General features: G+C 39.3%; 1 protein-coding gene and 1 pseudogene across 10 annotated transcripts in view; one reads left to right on the top strand and one right to left on the bottom strand.

Annotated features, from left to right (window-relative positions):
• COBLL1 (cordon-bleu WH2 repeat protein like 1) overlaps window positions 1–7454 on the bottom strand; it is a 159880-nt gene extending 152426 nt beyond the window's left edge. For 5 of the 10 annotated variants that reach the window (XM_025853720.2, XM_073883160.1, XM_073883167.1 and 2 more), the window contains exons 1-2: window positions 7001–7289; window positions 6176–6293 (exon numbers count right to left, since the gene is read on the bottom strand). In XM_025853720.2, the coding sequence (XP_025709505.2) occupies window positions 6176–6293; window positions 7001–7244 (362 nt within the window). In that variant the 5' untranslated portion in view covers window positions 7245–7289. Of the gene's footprint in view, window positions 1–336; window positions 493–5779; window positions 5797–6175; window positions 6496–6619; window positions 6965–7000; window positions 7290–7311 lie in introns of those variants that run through there. The other 5 variants (XM_073883170.1, XM_073883185.1, XM_073883190.1 and 2 more) reach the window with 5 other exon arrangements.
• A 9322-nt stretch (window positions 7455–16776) lies between these two features.
• Window positions 16777–17472, top strand: LOC112809815 (complement component 1 Q subcomponent-binding protein, mitochondrial pseudogene; annotated as a pseudogene).
• The last annotated feature ends 847 nt before the right edge of the window (window positions 17473–18319 follow it).

The following is an 18319-nucleotide window of genomic DNA, read 5'->3' as shown; positions in this document are numbered from 1 at the left end:
ATACCGTAATTTATTGCTAATGAAACCTGGAAATTCTGACCTTCGTAAGGATTTATCACGATTTAAAATGTATTAAAACTTACAAATAGTACCAAGTTTTCAGCATTCTAGGAGTTGAGCTTAATAGACTTTTTCTCCTGCCTTGGCATTCTTTGCTGTCTTAATCCTGAGATGACCATCCCAATTAAAGTACTTTCTTTGTCAAATTACTCCACATTTCAACTCTACAGCTTTGTTTATGTGTAAAGCCATTAAGTAGTTTTAACTTATTTACATATATAAACAGCATTGTGAACTTAAACTATATTAAAATAATAATAAATTACCCACACTCACTCCATTATTTTTTCTTAAGACTAGTCAGTCTTTGAGAAGCTTTTCCAAGGGATTCATTCCTCAGATATGGAAGTTTGTATGCAAAACTGAAGACATTTGGCCCTTTATAAATAGTCCTGGGAAACTTCTTTCTCCCATACTTTTAGTTTATTTTTACTGTAACAGATGGAGGGAAAATTTAGCAAAGCAGTCATTTAAAAAAAAAAAAAAGCCTTACAACAATCATACTAATGTTAGAACACTAAAAGCTTACAGATATGAAATATCTTTAACAACAACAAAAACACTTGCTAGAAATTATAAAGGCAGTTTGACTTAAGTCATAAAGTAGCTTTGAGTTTTCAAAGACCTAGATAGGAACTCTTTCAGCTTTGTTTCTAAAACATCTTAACTATGTATTAGTCATTTTTCATGAAAGTATCTCCAGCACAGAAGTTTAGAACTTCTCTTTAAAATATATTCCAATATCATGTTAAAATTCTGCAATGCTTACCAAGGGACCACGCCTGTCTTCACTTAAAAAAAAAAAATCAATCACTAATCATTCTGCAAAATCTCTTACTATAAGATATATCTTGTTATATGCAAACAGAACATTAATCATTAATCATTTTGTCCCAATTTATATTTAAGTTTAATACTTAAAAGTCATCCTGCCAGTAAATAAATTTGAATTAAATAATAATCACTACATCATTTATCAATTTCATAAATTAGGCCAGGAGGGTCAGCAAACTTTATATATGGCCAAGGTAAATATTTTTAGCTTTGCAGGCCATATGATCTCTGTCTGGACCATACAACTATGATGAGAAAGCAGTCATAGACAATAGGCAAATGAGTGGGTATGGCTGTGTGCCAATAAAACTCTACAGAAAGAGAATAATATCTAGAATATATACAAAACTCCTAAAATTCAACCAAAAAAGCAAACCCAACTAAAAAATAGGCAAAGAACTTAGACATTTCTCAAAAGAAGATACGCAAATAAACAATAAGGACATGAAATGATGCTCAACATCAGTGATTACTAGGAAAATGCAAGTCAAAACTACAATGAGATACCACCTCACACTCATTAGGATGGCCACTATTTAAAAAAAAAATAAACAGAAACCGACAAGGGTTGGCAACCGCTGTTGTTGGGATGTTAAAATAGTACAACCAATATAGAAAAGAGTATGGTTGCCCTCGAAAAATTAGAAATAAAATTACCATTTGATCCAGCAATTCTACTTCAAAAGAACGGAAAGCAGAGTCTTAAAAAGATATCTGTATACCCATGTTCCTAGCAGCATTATTCACAATAGCTAAAATAAGGAAGCAACCCAGTGTCCATCCACAGATAAGCACAATGTAGAATATTATTTGGCCCTAAAAAAGAAATTATGATATATGCTACAATATGAACTTTGAGAACATTATGCTAAGTGAAATAAGCCAATCACAAAAAAAAAAAAAATAGAGACTTTGATTCCACTTATACAAGCTACCTAGAGTGGTCAAAATCACAGAGACAGAAAGTAGAATGGTGGCTGCCAGGGGATGGGGGAGAGGAGAGTGGGAGCTATGTTTAACGGGTATGAAGTTCAGTTCTACATGATGAAAAAAAGAGTTCTGGAAACGGATGGTGGCACTGGCTGTACAACAATATGAATGTACCACTGAACTATACACTTAAAAATGCTTAAGATAAATCTTGTTATATGCATTTTACCAACAACAAAAAATTACAATTAAAACCAAATAGGTGAATTTCAGTCTTCTGGACTTACTTTGCTTGGCCATAGTTTGCTGATCAAAGAGTTAAGCTATTATATATTAAGCTTGAAGCATAAACATAGTGTTTTAAAGCTAACATGAAAGTACCATTTCTATACTAACATCATGTTCTTTTCCTGCAGACTTAGAGAATTTCTTTGGTAAAGCTCTTAACATCGGCAGCCAATCTCCTAGTGATGAGAGGACGTGTTTTATATAAAGTAAGGGGTCACAAGTTTTGACTAATTAAATGAAAGCAGTTGTCTCAATAACATGAAACGTGTATTATGTAAATACACCTGGCATTTCAATACTGTAATAAGGTCATAACGTTATTCAGTATCCTCTAACACATTTAGAGGAAATTAGACTTTGGACAAAAAGTCTAATAGTACCTTAATTTCATTTTTCTTATTTGGTAATCAAAAATTCCTAATTTGAAAGTACACTATAAATTTAATAGCCACCTAATAGCAAAAAGAAGTAGTTTGTCATATGACAAAAGAAGGCTGTCACTTAACTATGTGTTAAATAGCCCGAAAACATGAAAATGTTCAATATTTTGAAGACATAAACCAAACATTTAAGTTCTTTTTAAATCCTAGGCATTGGGGTTTTTCATATGCATTAGAATTTGCAGGAGTTTTTAAACATATAAACATGATTTTAAAAAGAGTCAGGGCAACACTTATAAAGCCACTCTAAATAAAAATACTTTGGCCATTCAGAGTAATCCATAGTGGCAAACATTGGGTGCCAACATGCCTACTGAGGAAGAGCACAGGAATGGGGATCAGATCTTGTTTTTGTTACTCTTTCATCACTTAAAGCTGTGTGGCTCTGAGTTTGTTAGTTTAGCTCTCAGAGCCTCGGTTTCCACAAGTGCAAAGTGGTATTAATATACTTCCTCAGAGAGGAGTAGCAATTTTTTTTAAATATTACTATAAAGCACCTAAATGGAATCTTTAAAGAAGCAAACTAAAGCTGAAAGTGAGGATCCTGAGTTGCCTAAAAATGTTTAATAGCAACCCTTATTCCATCTATGGCTTCCCCTCCATCACAGATGTTGACACTTAATCAATGGTTCTCCGATCTGACAGCACACTACCATCAATGAAGCCGCATTTAAAACCTCTCCACAGCTTGTCCCAGCATAGGCCAAATAAAATCAGAATGGGTAGCAGGTGTGAGACCATGGGTGTTAGTTTTAAAGATCCCTAGGTAATTCTCATGTTGCAACCTCAACTAAGATACTCAACTTCTAAGTAGTCAATAAATGTTACCTAACAAGAATTCAATTTATACAATCAGTAAAATTTTAGAGCCAGCAATGCATCTAAATAATAGCTTAAAAAAGTATCTGCTAAATCATTTAATTTTTTCTACGCCTGCAATGAACTCCATAACTCCAAACCTGCAAAATTATAAAGGTTTTTTACCCGGGTCCATTCCTGAAAATTTGTTTCGGAATCAAAATATTAGGGTCCCTCAAAGCAAGGTTAACTACATTTAGTTTTGACATTTAAATTTCAATAAATTAAAAAACAAATGGGGGTATCTGACAGGGCAAGTAAAAAACACAAGCAGTAGTAGTTCTAAAGATAATGTACCGAAAATGACTCTCTGAAATTTAAGTGTATCTTACAGTGGTCAGTTAAAGATTTAAAAAAAAAAAAAAAAATGCAATGAACTAGGCAACCAAAGTCCTGGGTTTTCCTTCAGGTTTTGCCACTCATTTGTTCTGGGACTTCAGCAAAGTCACTCAGTGTCTCCAGGCTTCAGATTCTCATATGTAAAATATAGAGTTGCACTAGATTTCTTTAAAATGACCTGTTACAACAATGTAAAACTTGGAAAATTACAGAGGGATTCCTTACAGCAGGGATATCCAAGGAGGACTAAACTAGGCCTCAGAGGTTATTAGAGTGATGAGTAATGGTTTAATTAATTTTATAGTAAGGAATTTACTTCCCAAACCCAATAATTTATTTTAACATTTTGAGATTGCTCCCTGCCACCTCCCATAAACCCATATCTAGAATACTTCTTTCCCCATAATTAAATCATGTTTAACGTTTTGGGATTGAGAAAAAGAACAAAAGCAATACTGTACTGAATATTCAACAAATATAACAGGCACTTGGGATATGCCAAGGGACAAGATAGAAAAGTGAAAGATGACATTATTTTTTTTATGCTTATACTTTGCAGATATTGATCACTTCTCTAAATAGAATGTAAGGTAAAATGATACAGCCAGGGTGTTACTATAGATGGATGTTGAAGCATTTTTGCAGATGTTCCACCTTAAATTTGCAGAAAGGGTCAAATTCCTTAAAAGTATTTTCTTCATAGTTGAAGAATTAGATAAAGTAGTTTTGTACATTTTCAAGAATGTATCAGCTTAAGCTTTAAATTCTCAAAAGTGAAATCTGAAGTCATTCTTATCATTAGATGGCTCTCTCCACTCCTTCATCCCAAAGCCATCTGATCTCACCTATTCTACTCAAAGTATTGATTTCTGGACACTAGTAAGTATATTTCATGTATATGCATATGCTATCATTTTTTAATTGTCCCTTAACTTAATTTTCAAATCCACCAGTTTAATACTATCTTATTTTGTGGCACTCAAATACATTTCTGTATTCCTGAAAGTTTCATCTTCAATTTAAGTATCTCAGCAGTTCCATTTAGAGGCCCATGTTTTGATGACTAAGATCTTTCTACCAATATATTTCTTTACTCACACATCCTGATGAAGAATATATAATACTGAACAACAAAAACACTTGGAAAGTAGGAACAGAAGTCAACAGTAACAGGGCTATTTGCAGAGGGGAGAAGACAATTCGAACAAATGAAAGAATTCATACACTACATGTTTCCTCTACGTAAGCATTATACTAAATATCTTTTATATTAGTCATGTTGCTTTGAGACTTTTCCATGTTTCCTCTAGACAACTGCCAATGTTCGCATGGTCTCTGATGAATAAACATGCTGTGACTTGCTTCTAAGGAAACGCCTGTCATGTTTCAGGGAAAAATGACTTCTCTACTCTTCAATCAGGGAAACTGCACAACTCTCATTCATTAGTCACAAAGTCGATTTTTCCTTAGCGTTTCTTTTCTGGAATATTTGTGTTCTCTTTAGGGCATTAGAGCCTTCAGATTAACTATCACAAAAGAAACTGAGTTGGGGGAACATATGTAGCCAAAGTTATACTACATCAAAGGGGTTCCCACTTCAGAAGTTCAAAGAGCGCCCAAACAGCCTTCAACTGTTTACCAAGACGAAGGTTATTTTCAGGTTCTCCCCATCTCTTGCAGAACTACCTGTTCTCATTACTGTTTACCCAAACGCTTAGCAAGGTGATTATTAGCATATCTGGCAGGAAGACATGCTTCATTTAATATTAACTTACCATGTGACAGCCCCTTCCCCTCCAATCTCTCTTCAAACACGTGAGGACACAAAGAAAAGTATCGTTGTTTGCAGTCTGACTTTGCGCTACGTTTTGGCACCAGCAATTGGCCACAGGCACGCACACCCCCAATCAGAGGCGCTCACCCTGCCGGGTCCCGGAACTGTCATGCGGGCTGACAGCTGGTACGCCCTCCCGCGGCCCTCCACCGCTCGCAGAAAGCCCCTTCCTTACAGTCACTTTGACACTGCTCACCTGCCTGGGCCTCAGCCCTCAGCCAAAGAAACTTTCTTCCCCCTTCCCAAGAGCTCACATACAGGTATCGTCTGCCGCTCCTCCAGAGCACCAAACAAGGGGCTCTTTGTTACAATTTTTGCTCCAGGACTTCTGACCCAATTCCTAGCATTCAGCTGCCCTTCGGCAACTCAGAGCAGCCCCAACAGAAAAGCAATCAAAACTACCATATCCCTTCGCCCCCGCGCCCGGGCGGCCTCCAAGCAGGCCAGGAGGAAGCAGCCTCCTCGGCTGCCTATCCCGCACCGAGTCAGGCAGCTGGCAGCGCAGCGAGTTGCCAGCCAGGTAAACGCGCTGCGGCGGCCTTGCTGCCCTCGCCCTCCCCGGAGAACTTCGGCGCGGCGCTCTTAGGCTTACCCAGTTGGGGCGGTGGGAGGTGTGGGCGCCGCCAGGGCGTCCTGCGAGCGCGGGGTTCGGCTGTCCATCGCCCTGCGGGGCGCGGCGTGGGCTCCAGCTCCGAGGCGGCGTGTCACTACTAAAGTGGGAGAGGCCGGCTGGTCAGGGCGGGACGCGCGCTACTGGAGGCCTGAGCGGTGCGGGCCGCGCGTCAAGAGCCCGCCCGAGCCCCCCAGCCCCCGGCCGGTCCGCCTCCGGGTGCGCTCCCACCTGCGGGCCGAGCCTCCCAGCCCGCGGGGTCCCCCGCCTCAGGTCCTAGCGGCCGCCCGCTACTACGGCGGCGGAAGGCGGCGCTGCAGCCCCCGCCCCGTGGGGCTTACTGGGTAGCCATTTGGCGCCTCTCGGGGCGGGAGAGGAGCTGCCCAGGCTGGAAGGAGGAGGAGTAGGGTAAGAAGCGAGGCTTACAGGCACCGCCGCCACGCCGGCAGCGCGTCTCCGGGCTCCCCTGGCCGAGTTTGCACAAACAAAACGCCCTGGGAAAACTTTTCGCGAAGAAAAGTTGGAAGGGCTAATTCCTCTTTTCCCACCCAGGGCTCCTACTTTCTTTTCAGAAGGAGCCAGTGGCTCTCCTGTTCTTTCGCGCGGCTTCCTCTCCCACTCTTCCCTCCCCCGGACCGCGCGCTCGTAGTTGGTCTCTCAAGCCGGGACTTGAAGGAGAGCGCGGCAGCCTCTCCCAGGCTCAGCCCCGCGCGGGCAGGGCCGAGGCAGCGCCTCCCCCTGCCTTGCAGGCGGGGTGGCTGGCCCTTACGGGGCGCCGCGGGGCCTTCCCCTAGCCGGCTCACTCACCCTGTCCCATTTCCCTGCCCAGAGCTCCGGAGCTCGCCGCCACCTCCGCCGGTCGGCCACCCAAAAGTGGCGACGAGGCTCGGTGGCATCGGAGCGAGAGAGGCAGTGAGCCGGAGACAAAAACGGGCGGGAGTGGGCGAGGACCGGGTAGGAATTTCCCTCCCACCCGATTTCGGGTCTTTGGGGTCCGGCTGGGGGAGCGGAACGGAAAGGAAACTCCTGTGCAGAGAGTTCCCATTCCCATCGCTAGGGCGTCGCTTCGGGAAGCCCGGCGCGCGGGAGCCGAACAGGTGGGGAGGAAGGGAGGGTACCTGCCCTGCGAGGACCGGAGGGGAGTACCCGGGCTGCCGCGGAAGTGCGGAGAGAAACTTGCCCAACAGGGCCTGCAGCTCGCTCTCCCCGTAGTACGACCTTCCACATCCAGGGCGGTTTGTTTCTATTCTTCCCCCCCCCCACCCCCGCCAACTTGACCTCTAAGGTTGCTATTCGTTTAAAAGCGCCCCTGTGACACTGATTTTTCTAATCGGTGGCAGGTTTAAGCTTGCCCTGTCTTCAGAGGCGTATTTCTTTCTTTCCTGCTTTTTAAGCATATAACAGCTGTGACATGAGGACTGGAAAATAATGTCTGATGATAATCTATTAACTAAGGACAAATGATCGATTTTATTCACCTCTTGGAAATTTTACAGGAATAAAAGAATCACAGACACAGCTGCGTGCTTGTTTGTACATTTTAGTTCCTATGCGCCTGCTCTGTAGATGGTTCTTTACACCTGACAAAGAGGTATATTTGCATATCCTGTATATTACAAATGCCAATTGTAAGGTGCAAGGCATTTTTGATGGGCCCAAAAGCTTGCTTTCAGGAAAATAACGTGAAATTAAGAAATTAACCTTAGACTACAGTTTAAGAATAAAAATATTTCAATAAACTTGCAAAGACTAGGTGAAAACATGGTAAAGGAGGCCTCTGTTGTGATATTAGCATCACGTAACAACTCTGTGTTGGCCACTTCACCCCAGTGATAGGATAACGTTTGACAGGGGGTAAAAATTAAACTGATATGTAAAACTAAGTCTTGACTAAATGCTCCTTAGTATCTAAGCATTGTAGCAATCAAAAGGATTGCTGAAACTAACATACTAAATACCTGGCAATATGGCATTTGTCTGTTATGGGCACTCATTACTATGTATTCCTTTCTGTGCACAATACATTCCTTTCAATGTATCTTTACATAGGAAAAGGGGGGGGAAGTAGCTTATTTAGATAATGAAACCGAATCAGAAAAAGTTGCATTTTAATATTTTACCTGATTTAAATATTACTCAAATTAAATGTGCTTGGCTTTTAGTCTCTAAATAATTAAGGTTAAACAATTTCATGAATCAGTCATGCCTCTAAATGACTTACAGTTGCTTGCACAGACAGCAATGCAAGCATTGAGTAACAGTGAAACTACTCTATTGACTTTTGATCACAAAAATCAAAATTAAACTTTAGTTTTGATTTTAATTTATGACATGCTAATAAATATTGACTCCATTTGTCTAACCTGAAACATCATTTTCATAACGTTTCATAACTGCTGTAGGCATTTTCCTGATCACCAATTTTTCCTGTCCTCCTAGTTTTAGGCATAGGGAGGATTACACTCTCCACCCCACTGAAATTAGGTATAGCGATGTAATTTGTTTTAGGAAGTAAATGTGAACAGACATGAACGTTTCATTTCCTGGTGGAATCACTGAAGGGCCAGTGCTTGACTCTATGCTCTCTTTCCTAGCTGCGGCAATTGTGGAATTGAGTATTAAGATGGAAGGGCACAGGACTGAAGTATCCTGGAGGCATTCCCGGCATTACTTAGCCTTCCTTAGGTATAATCATGTTTGACAACTTTCCGAATCACTAATCGGCTAGACCTGATGTTCTTCTCATATGGTACTAACCTACACTCCCTAGAGTCTGCTAGTTACATACATAGTTCATTAGCAAAACAGTAATCACAGTTGCTATAAACTACCTCCTCCCAATCCTTCCCTCCGGTTACGCTAAGCTATTTCAAAATTACCCAAGTTTCCAAGATTTTGTTCAGTTTCTCTCTGGAAATCTCCCTCCCTTCATTCCATCCAACCATTTTTAATGTGTGTACTTAGGTATTTTCTCTTTTGAAAGACCTTCCTGACTACATGGGTAGAATTAGCCCTTCCCTTTCTTAGCCCCAGTAAATTCTGTTAGGTGGGGCCTGGGCCCCATGATATTTTCAGTTTTCAGTTACACAATAACCGGGTGTGTAGTGGGGGTGAACTTAAGGGTCCCTGTCTCATCCTTTGTGTCCTGAAAGGATTGCCCAGAACACTGAACGCTCTTTGCAGATATCTGTGGAATGAATAAAGGAGTGAAGAAATCCTTTAAGATTCCATTCCTCAGGGGAATTTTAAGAGGCACGTGGGAGCTTAAATCAGGACAGGTGTTTTCAATTTAAAATAACTGGTAGACCATTTTAAATGGAACAGATAGTGAGTTTGTCCCTTTTGGGAGAGACTTATTCTCCACGTGGTTAGCTACCTGATGGGGTTAGTTTCGAAATCACCAGGTAGAAAGCAGATCCATTTAGCTATATATCTCTTTGAATGATAGTTCAGGTTTCAGGTTTCTGCTTGGAGAGTATTGAAATAGAAAAAGGTTTACATAATAAATATGTGTGTACTCATATAAAAAGCAAACACTGTATAAAGTGGGCAATGCAAAAATTGTTGGAGAAATAGAATTGGAGTTTGTCTAAATATTTTGTAAACTATTTGGGACAATGAAAAACTTTTTAATATTTAAGTATTTTTTTATTCGAGTATACGTGCCACTGAATAGATTTATTTAAAACAAAAATCATACTTCAGAGGTGATAAATATCTTCATATGCGCTTCACTTTGCATAGTATAGCCTAAAGAAAGTGCTTATTTTATGTCTTCCTAGATTATGTATGTGTGTGTGTGTGTGTGTGTGTGAGGTTTTATATAGCAAGATCAGAGATGTTGGAAGGTAGTATTCAATTTTAATGAACCTCTTCAGAGTTTGTATCTAATAGAAGCCCCTTAATCTCAGGCAAGCATGTCTTTATTATTATTATTATTGTCTTTTTTTAAGATTTTATTTATTTATTTGACAGAGAGAGACACAGCGAGAGAGGGAACACAAGCAGGGGGAGTAGAAGAGCAGAGCAGGGAGCAGATACTCCCCGCAGAGCAGGGAGCCTGATGTGGGACTCAATCCCAGGACTCTGGGATCACGACCTGAGCCGAAGGCAGATACTTAACGACTGAGCCACCCAGGAGCCCCTATTATTAAGGTCTTTATGAGAGCTTATTGATGACAACAGAGAGCTAAAAGTCAGGCTCATGGCTTTATTCCCAAGTCTGGAATATATACATGATAGTTTATTATCATTTTTATCTTCTTATAGTGTTCTTATAATTTACAGAGTACTCCTACATGACTTAAAACATAGTGTTGTTAGAAGTCAGTGTCTTCCATATAAATACTCCATGAGAGAGCTTTATCCTAAAGTACCCAAATCATTTTTTTTCCCTCTGGCAGCCAGGATTCTTTGACAGGTTTTCTACTTAATCACCACTGCCTCTGTCTTTACTATTGGCATAACTGCTTTTCCTTCCTCTCTTATTTATCATCTTATTTTAATGCCTTTCATTTTTTTAAGATTTTATTTATTTATTTGAAAGAGAGAGAGAGCACAAGCGGAGGGGGCACACTCTTTGCTCTGAAGACAAATATATTTGCAGGAATGTGTGAAAAATGATTAAATTTTAAAATGATTGTGTGTTTGTCTAATGCCTAATGTATGTAAAACTTACAGATTAGTTTTGTCCATTGAAATTACTTCTGGAGCAATTGTTAATTACACTTATTTAAAAGCAAAACAGGGGGGCGCCTGGGTGGCTTAGTCGTTAAGCACCTGCCTTTGACTCAGGTCATGATCCCAGGGTCCTGGAATGCAGCCCCGCATAGGACTCCCTGTTCGGTGGGAAGCCTACTTCTCCCTCTCCCACTCTCTCTGCTTGTGTTCCCTCTCTAACTGTCTCTCTCTCTCTGTGTCAAATAAATAAATAAAATCTTTAAAAAAAAAAAAAAAGCAAAACAGGGGTACCTGGCTGGCTCAGTCCATGGAGCATGCAACTCTTTTTTTTTTTTTTTTTTTTAAAGATTTTATTTATTTATTTGAGAGAGAGAGAATGAGAGATAGAGAGCACGAGAGGGAAGAGGGTCAGAGGGAGAAGCAGACTCCCCGCCGAGCAGGGAGCCCGATGCGGGACTCGATCCCGGGACTCCAGGATCATGACCTGAGCCGAAGGCAGTCGCTTAACCAACTGAGCCACCCAGGCGCCCGAGCATGCAACTCTTGATCTCAAGGTCGTGATTTCAAGCCCCACATTGGGTGTAGAGCTTACTTAAAAAAAAAATTAAAAGCATATACAACAACTAAAGGTTGTATTGTTTATGTAGTTTTTAATAACCATGGTAATCATAGCCATTTTTATGTGTAAAGAATGCTCATAAAATTTATAGTATGTGAAATAAGTAACATACTCAAATGAAATGGTAATATAATGATTATATTTTTAAGTGTTTAATACATATTTTCTCTTTAAGTATTGTAGACCACACATATGGTTTTGGAGGGTACTTGCGTGTGGAGCATGTTGTATTTTTTATAGGTTTTTTTATACTATTAAACAGAAGAGGTCATATATGGCTATACCATTTCTAAAATATCAGTAAATCCATTTTTCTTCTATGAAGTTTAACGTTTACTTGTATCAGAGTTTGAAGAAAATAAGAATAGTACTATTTATAGAATAAAATGTAAATTGTGCTTTTCATAGCCTTATGTTTGGAATTATATTACCATGTTATATCATTTATCTTTTTGGGGGTCATTAATATGCAAGCATCCTAGAGACTATAAGTACTGAAATAAAATAATAATAATAATTAATAATAATAAAATAAATTTAAAATAATAAAATTAAAAAATTAAAATACCAAAATAAATATGATTTCTTGTCAATTTTATTATATTTTATCTTTCAAAATTTAGAAAATCCCTGTATATTTTCTTAGCATAGAATTTCCAAGTAGATTATATATTTATGAATTAAATTTTGAATAAAAGGAGTATTTATTGAATATCTGTAATACCTAGCACTGAGTTTGAGAAACAGAGATGGCAAAGATACTGCCTCTGCCCTGGAGGGGCTGAAAGACCACTGGGTTCATCAATAATATTTTTGTGGGACTCAAGTGAAAATTTAAAGAAAATTGGTCAATAGTCATTTGTAGGATCCCTACCTCTCTTCCAATAGATAAAATAAAACATTTTTTTCAAACCTAATTATCAAAAGAAGAAATGCCTGAGTTTAGTGTGCTATGGCTTTAATAAATGGCACTATATTTCTATAATATCATATATATTTCTAAGCAGAGACTCTTATTAACATGCACACATTCCAGGATAGAAGAGAGGCCTCTGGAAACATGCATGGTCATGCAGACATGTAAAATATTCCGTACTATAGGCATGCAGGAGGGCAGAGTTTTCAGTGCCCATCCAAATTCCAAGCTACAGATTCTGCTATATCAACACCAAGTTTTCTGGAATCCATTTTCTTACTCCCTCTCTAAGATGTCTTTTTGTCAAAATGAATTTCTGTTTCTAGATTCTATAATTCTGTTATTAGCAGTAATTGTCTAACTCATTGGAAAATAGCCCTTTTATGTCGTTAAAGTATCAGCTCTGTTTGAAAGACAATTATCATATGATCTCACTTATATTTGGAATTTAAGAAACAAAACAGGATCATAGGGGAAGAGAGGAAAAAATAAAACTAAGATGAAATCAGAGAGGGAGACAAAACATAAGAGACTCTTAATCATAGGAAGCAGGCTGAGGGTTGCTGGAAGGGAGGGCAGTGGGGGATGGGGTAGCTGGGTGATGGACATTAAGGAGAGCACATGATGTAATGAGCACTAGATATATAAGATTGATGAATCACTGACACCTCAGAAGCCAATAATACATTATATGTTAATTAACTGAATTTAAAAAATGGAAAAAGAAATTAAAAGTTCAAAATAAAATTATCAGCTCTGTTAAAATTAACCTGGTGATTTATAATTTTTTTTTAAGATTTTATTTATTTATTTGACAGAGAGAGACACAGCGAGAGAGGGAACACCAGCAGGGGGAGTGGGAGAGGGAGAAGCAGGCTTCCCGCGGAGCAGGGAGCCTGATGCGGGGCTGAATCCCAGGACCTTGGGATCATGACCTGAGCCGAAGGCAGACACTTAACGACTGAGCCACTCAGGCGCCCCGTAATTTATAATTTAAACACCATTCTTATATGGATGTTTTCTCCCTTTTCTTAAAAAAAAATAGGCTAAGGACAAAAAAGTAAATTTGATTATATCTTAATATTGCCTATTGAATTGTAACTATAGATGGGAGCTACTTTTCTCCCTTAAGGAGCTTCGTAAGCCCTTAAATACTTGTCGGTTTCCATATATCTCAAAATGTACAACTTTGACCGAGGCAGCCACTGACTCTGGCTTTCCAGACATAAAACCTAACAAGTCTCAGCATATTTCTGCCAGGAGCTCCTCATCCAACTCCTCTGCCTTTTCTCTTGAGAGGCTGAGCATGTGTGTGGTTAACTAAGTACCACAGCAGTTAAGAGCTCAGGCTCTGGAGCCAGACAGACTTGGGTTCACATCCCTGGCTTGGCTACTCACTATCTGGGTAACCTTAGAAGAGTTACTGTTTCTGGGAGAGAATAAGCATTCAGTGAAGGCAAAATAAGCATCCAGTAAGGGTGATGGAAACCCTTAAAGAATGGGAGCCACTTTTGTCTTGGTTAAGGCCTAGTCTGTAAAGCAGAACTCCTCCTGCTTCACGCTGGGAGCTTCTGGATTTTTGTGCCTGTGATGACCTTGGTCAAGTCATTCAACTATTGAATCTTCAGTTTCCTTATCTCTATAATGAGTCTCAGTTCTTTTTCTCTCCAGCTGTGTTGAGTAATCAAATTCATTGCATTAAAAACTATTGAATTTATATATACGGACTATTAATAACAAAACTTCATGTTGTAACACCTTGGAAAGTGCTTTCTTTCACTGAGTCTAGTTTGAGTCCTTTAAGAGTTTGCAGAGATAAACACTAATATCCCTATTTTACAGTTCTGCAAATTGAAGCAAATGACTTGCCTGAGGACTCAATACTAGTGAAGTGGAAAATGAGGAGCAAAAGTTATTTTTTTCTGTTTTATTATTTTTAGTAACATTACAGTTACCTTGCTGCAAGGGGTTAGTCCACAGAAAATTATTATTATATAAATACCATGCTGAATATCCTTTCTCATCTCTGAATCCTAGGTCAAAGGTACTGGCTACCTAAACCTGCCTTGTCCCAAAAGACCTACTTTAGTTTGGGGAGACTTTGAGACTGTGAATGTTTCCAGTTTCATCCAAGAAATATGAAGGTCAGAAAGGCAAAACACAAAAATTTAAAGATGATCAGAAATTCAGATGCATTCTGGAGTGAGCTACCCTTGACCTAAATTAATTACACTGTATATTTCCCTCTACCTACAAGATAAAAAAAAAAAAAAATTACCTGGGAATATCAAAGGCAGCCAGTCAAGGAAAATAACTCACAAACTATATATTTGGAATATGGATGGTATGATGGAAAAAGCACACTACTAAAAGTCCAGGTAAAGTAATAGAAATTACTATATCTAGCACATATCAGGTATAGTTTTTTTCATTTTTTTATCATTAATTATTGGCTATTTTAACTATTTTGCCCTGGTGACTGTGGTAGAAGTGGAAAAATGTGATAGGAAACAGAAAAGGGTGGAATTATAAACTGTATATATATGTGCCAACTTTGAGTCCTTTTTATATGTTAATGGAGAAAATAATACCTATTTCATTAACAGACTGAACAGAATGTCTAGACATCGAGGGTACTCAGGCAGCTTTGATCATACAAGTCTAAGTCTGAATTAAAAAGGTACTCAAAGGTTGATTTTAAAGTAGGGTATCCAGGGATGCGTGGGTGGCCCAGTAGGTTAAGCGACTGCCTTGGGCTCAGGTCATGATCCCAGGATCCTGGAATGGAGCCCCGCATCGGGGCTCCCTGCTCCGCGGGGTGCCTGCTTCTCCCTCTGCCACTCCCACTGCTTGTGCTCTAAAATCTTAAAAAAAAAAAAAAAAAGAGTACTCAAAAGTAAAGGTAGTAGAAGGAGCTATGCAGACCATTGTTGACTAAAATATTTTCTTCTGGGTATATAGCATTTATCAGACATTATAAGATACTTAGGTAGAAGATTATTTGCATAAGGTGATTTTCTTTGGTGTGTTTTTGTATGATTATTTATAGGAGCTACTGTATAAATTTAGTTAGTATATATTTTCTAGATGTGTATTTACAGTTTTCTGTTGTAATAAATAAGGTGGATAACTTTGGTCAACAAGAACAAATATTCTCATACAGAGATCTGGGAATGTGCTAAGTAAATAATATGTAGTTATCTTTGGAATAAAAACATGAAAATGGAATTAAGATGTTCTTTCCGAGGGTGCGAAGGAATGATATACAACCATATCAGTTTTAACCTCTGAATTCCCTGACTGCATGGGAACTATTTATGACTATCAGTGACCTTTTATTTGGAATGTTACTAAAACATAGTTTTATGTCAGGCAAATATGAGGCTATTTTCTACATATTTTGATTTGGATTAAGTATTGCCTCATAGCTGCAGGCATGATTCTTGTGCATGTTATAAATTTTGCAATCTGTCAATGCTATAGAACAAGCTGAGCTATTGCTAACACTATTTCAACAGTCAAGAGCTTCCTTCCAATTCTTTCTGAAATATCTCACTTTTTGTTTTTTATAATGTTAGAGGAAGTTGAGGAATTTAAAAAGTGAGTTGGTAGAACATGCTAATGGTAGTTTTGGAATACAATCCTTCCATTTGTGAGTTCTGTGCTTCAAATGATACTGGCTGTAGAAGTTTAGCAAAAAACCCAATAAATTACCTAGTTATTTCAGCATTAGCATGTCATTAAACTTCAAAGTCAAGGCAATTCAGTGAAGCTAGTCATTTTACAGTTACAGTTTTATTAGTGGGAATTCATAATCCCCGTATCTGAAGGAAAGTTTGGAAAATAATTTCATAACTTTTAGTTTCTTCATCAGTAAGACAGTGATAAATTGGTATGATATTCTACAGTTGGAAAGTTTGAATTATGAATAAGTAACAAATGATGGTACTGTATAAAGAAGTCTAACTGTCACAGATAGGAATTATACGATGTTAAATCTGAAAAAGAACCATCCATTACATTTATTGGAAAACAGAGACTTATACTACCCAGGGAGCCTGGGTAGTTCAGTAATTAAAGGCCTGCCTTTGGCTCAGGTTATGGTCCCAGGCATGGAGTCCCACATCAGGCTCCCTGCTCTGTGGGGAGACTGCTTCTCCCTCTCCCTATACCCCTCCCACCCCACTCGTGCTCTCTCTCGCTATCTCTCGCTCTCAAGTGAATAAATAAAATCTTTTTTAAAAAAATAGGATTGTCAGATTTAGTAAATAAAAATACAGGATGCCCAGGGGCAGGACTTCCCCCAGCGCATGGGTCAGGATCTTCAGCCTGGGTCTTCCTTCCCGCCTGCACTTGTCTGCTGCTGGGATGCTGCCTCTGAGGTGCTGCGTGCCACTCAGGCTGGGCTTGGCTGGAGCTGGACTCCATGCCAGATGTACCCTGCTGCCCCGACAGTACGTGCAGACCTTTGGACTACTCTGTGTGCACCTGGGCCTGGTGCAGTTGCAACGCTCTGCACACCCAGGAGGACAAAATTTTTGTTGAATTACTGAATGATGAAATTAAAGAGGAAAAGAAGATACAGAGCATTAAGTCCCTTCCCAAGATGTCTGGAGGTTGGGAGCTGGAAGTGAATGGGACAGAAGCCAAATTATTGGAGAAAGTTGCCAGAGAAAAGATCACTGCCTCTTTCAACATTCGCAAGAGCATCCTGCCAACGTTTGATGGGGAGGAGGAGCCCAGAAGATGAGGTTGGGCTAGAAGAGGAGGACGAGAGTGACATTTTCTCTATCAGGGAAATGAACTTTCAGTCCATTGGCGAGTCTGTGTGAAAGGACACTCAACACCAATTCCATGACCTAAGCCTTATATGACCACCTGATGGATTTCTTGGCAGACTGAGGGGTGGATAACACTTCTGCGGATGAGTTAGTGGAGCTCAGCACAGCCCTGGAGCCCCACCAGGAATACATTACTTTTCTCATAGATCTCAAAAGTTTTGTCAAGAGCCAGTTTAGAGCACACAAAGACATTGAACATCTTTAAATGTATGGCAGGCCTTGCCCAGGGAACAGACCGACTCTGTAATCAGTCACACACATGCTTTGAGATGGTTTTCAGCCTAACATCCTGGAAAATAATCCAAACTTAAACAATTTCCATTGCCCTCTTCTTTACTATTCATTTATTTCTTCTGTACCCATCTGTTAGACCTAGATGTTTATATAACATAGTAATGGACAATAAAATTGGTTTATCTCCTCAAAAAAAAAAAAAAAAAACCTAGGATACCAAGTTACATTTGAATTTCAGGTAACAGTGAATAATTTTTGGCATAAGTATGTCCCATGCAATATTTAATTATGCAAAATAATTTTTTGTTGTTTATCTGAAAATCAAATTTAACTGGCATCCTGTATTTTATCTGGCAATCCTACACTAAAAGTGTCATAATTCTTTTCAAAAGGCATATAGCTAGCTAAATGCTGAGGCAGGAGTAGAATCTGAACAATTAAGGAGTTTGCAGATACTCCTACAAAGGATTGTTATATAGTAGCATGTTTTATTTTATTTTATTTTTTTAAAGATTTTATTTATTTGACAGAGAGAGAGCAGGAGAGCACAAGCAGGGGGAGGGCTAGAGGGAGAGGGAGAAGTAGTCTCCCCACTGAGCAAGGAGCCCCACGCTAGGCTCAGTCCCAGGACCCCAGGACCACGACAGGAGCCAAAGGCAGATGCTTAACTGACTGAGTCACCCAGGCGCCTCTGTAGTAGCATGTTTTAGAAAAGAAAATAAGTATATTTCATAACCATAATTTCATAAGAAACTGGAAACAATGTAACCGTTTAAAATGGAAAGCTTTGAATCTATTGACTCTAGTTACCAAGCTCTGAATTACTTTATTATCTC

This window comes from Callorhinus ursinus, unplaced genomic scaffold (genome assembly GCF_003265705.2).
Source record: "Callorhinus ursinus isolate GAN/ISIS: 27379988/994484 unplaced genomic scaffold, GSC_fseal_2.0 scaffold2, whole genome shotgun sequence".
Taxonomy (NCBI): Eukaryota; Metazoa; Chordata; class Mammalia; order Carnivora; family Otariidae; genus Callorhinus; species Callorhinus ursinus.
Note: the sequence above shows the minus strand (reverse complement) of the source record. Positions and strands in the feature narration are given on the sequence as shown.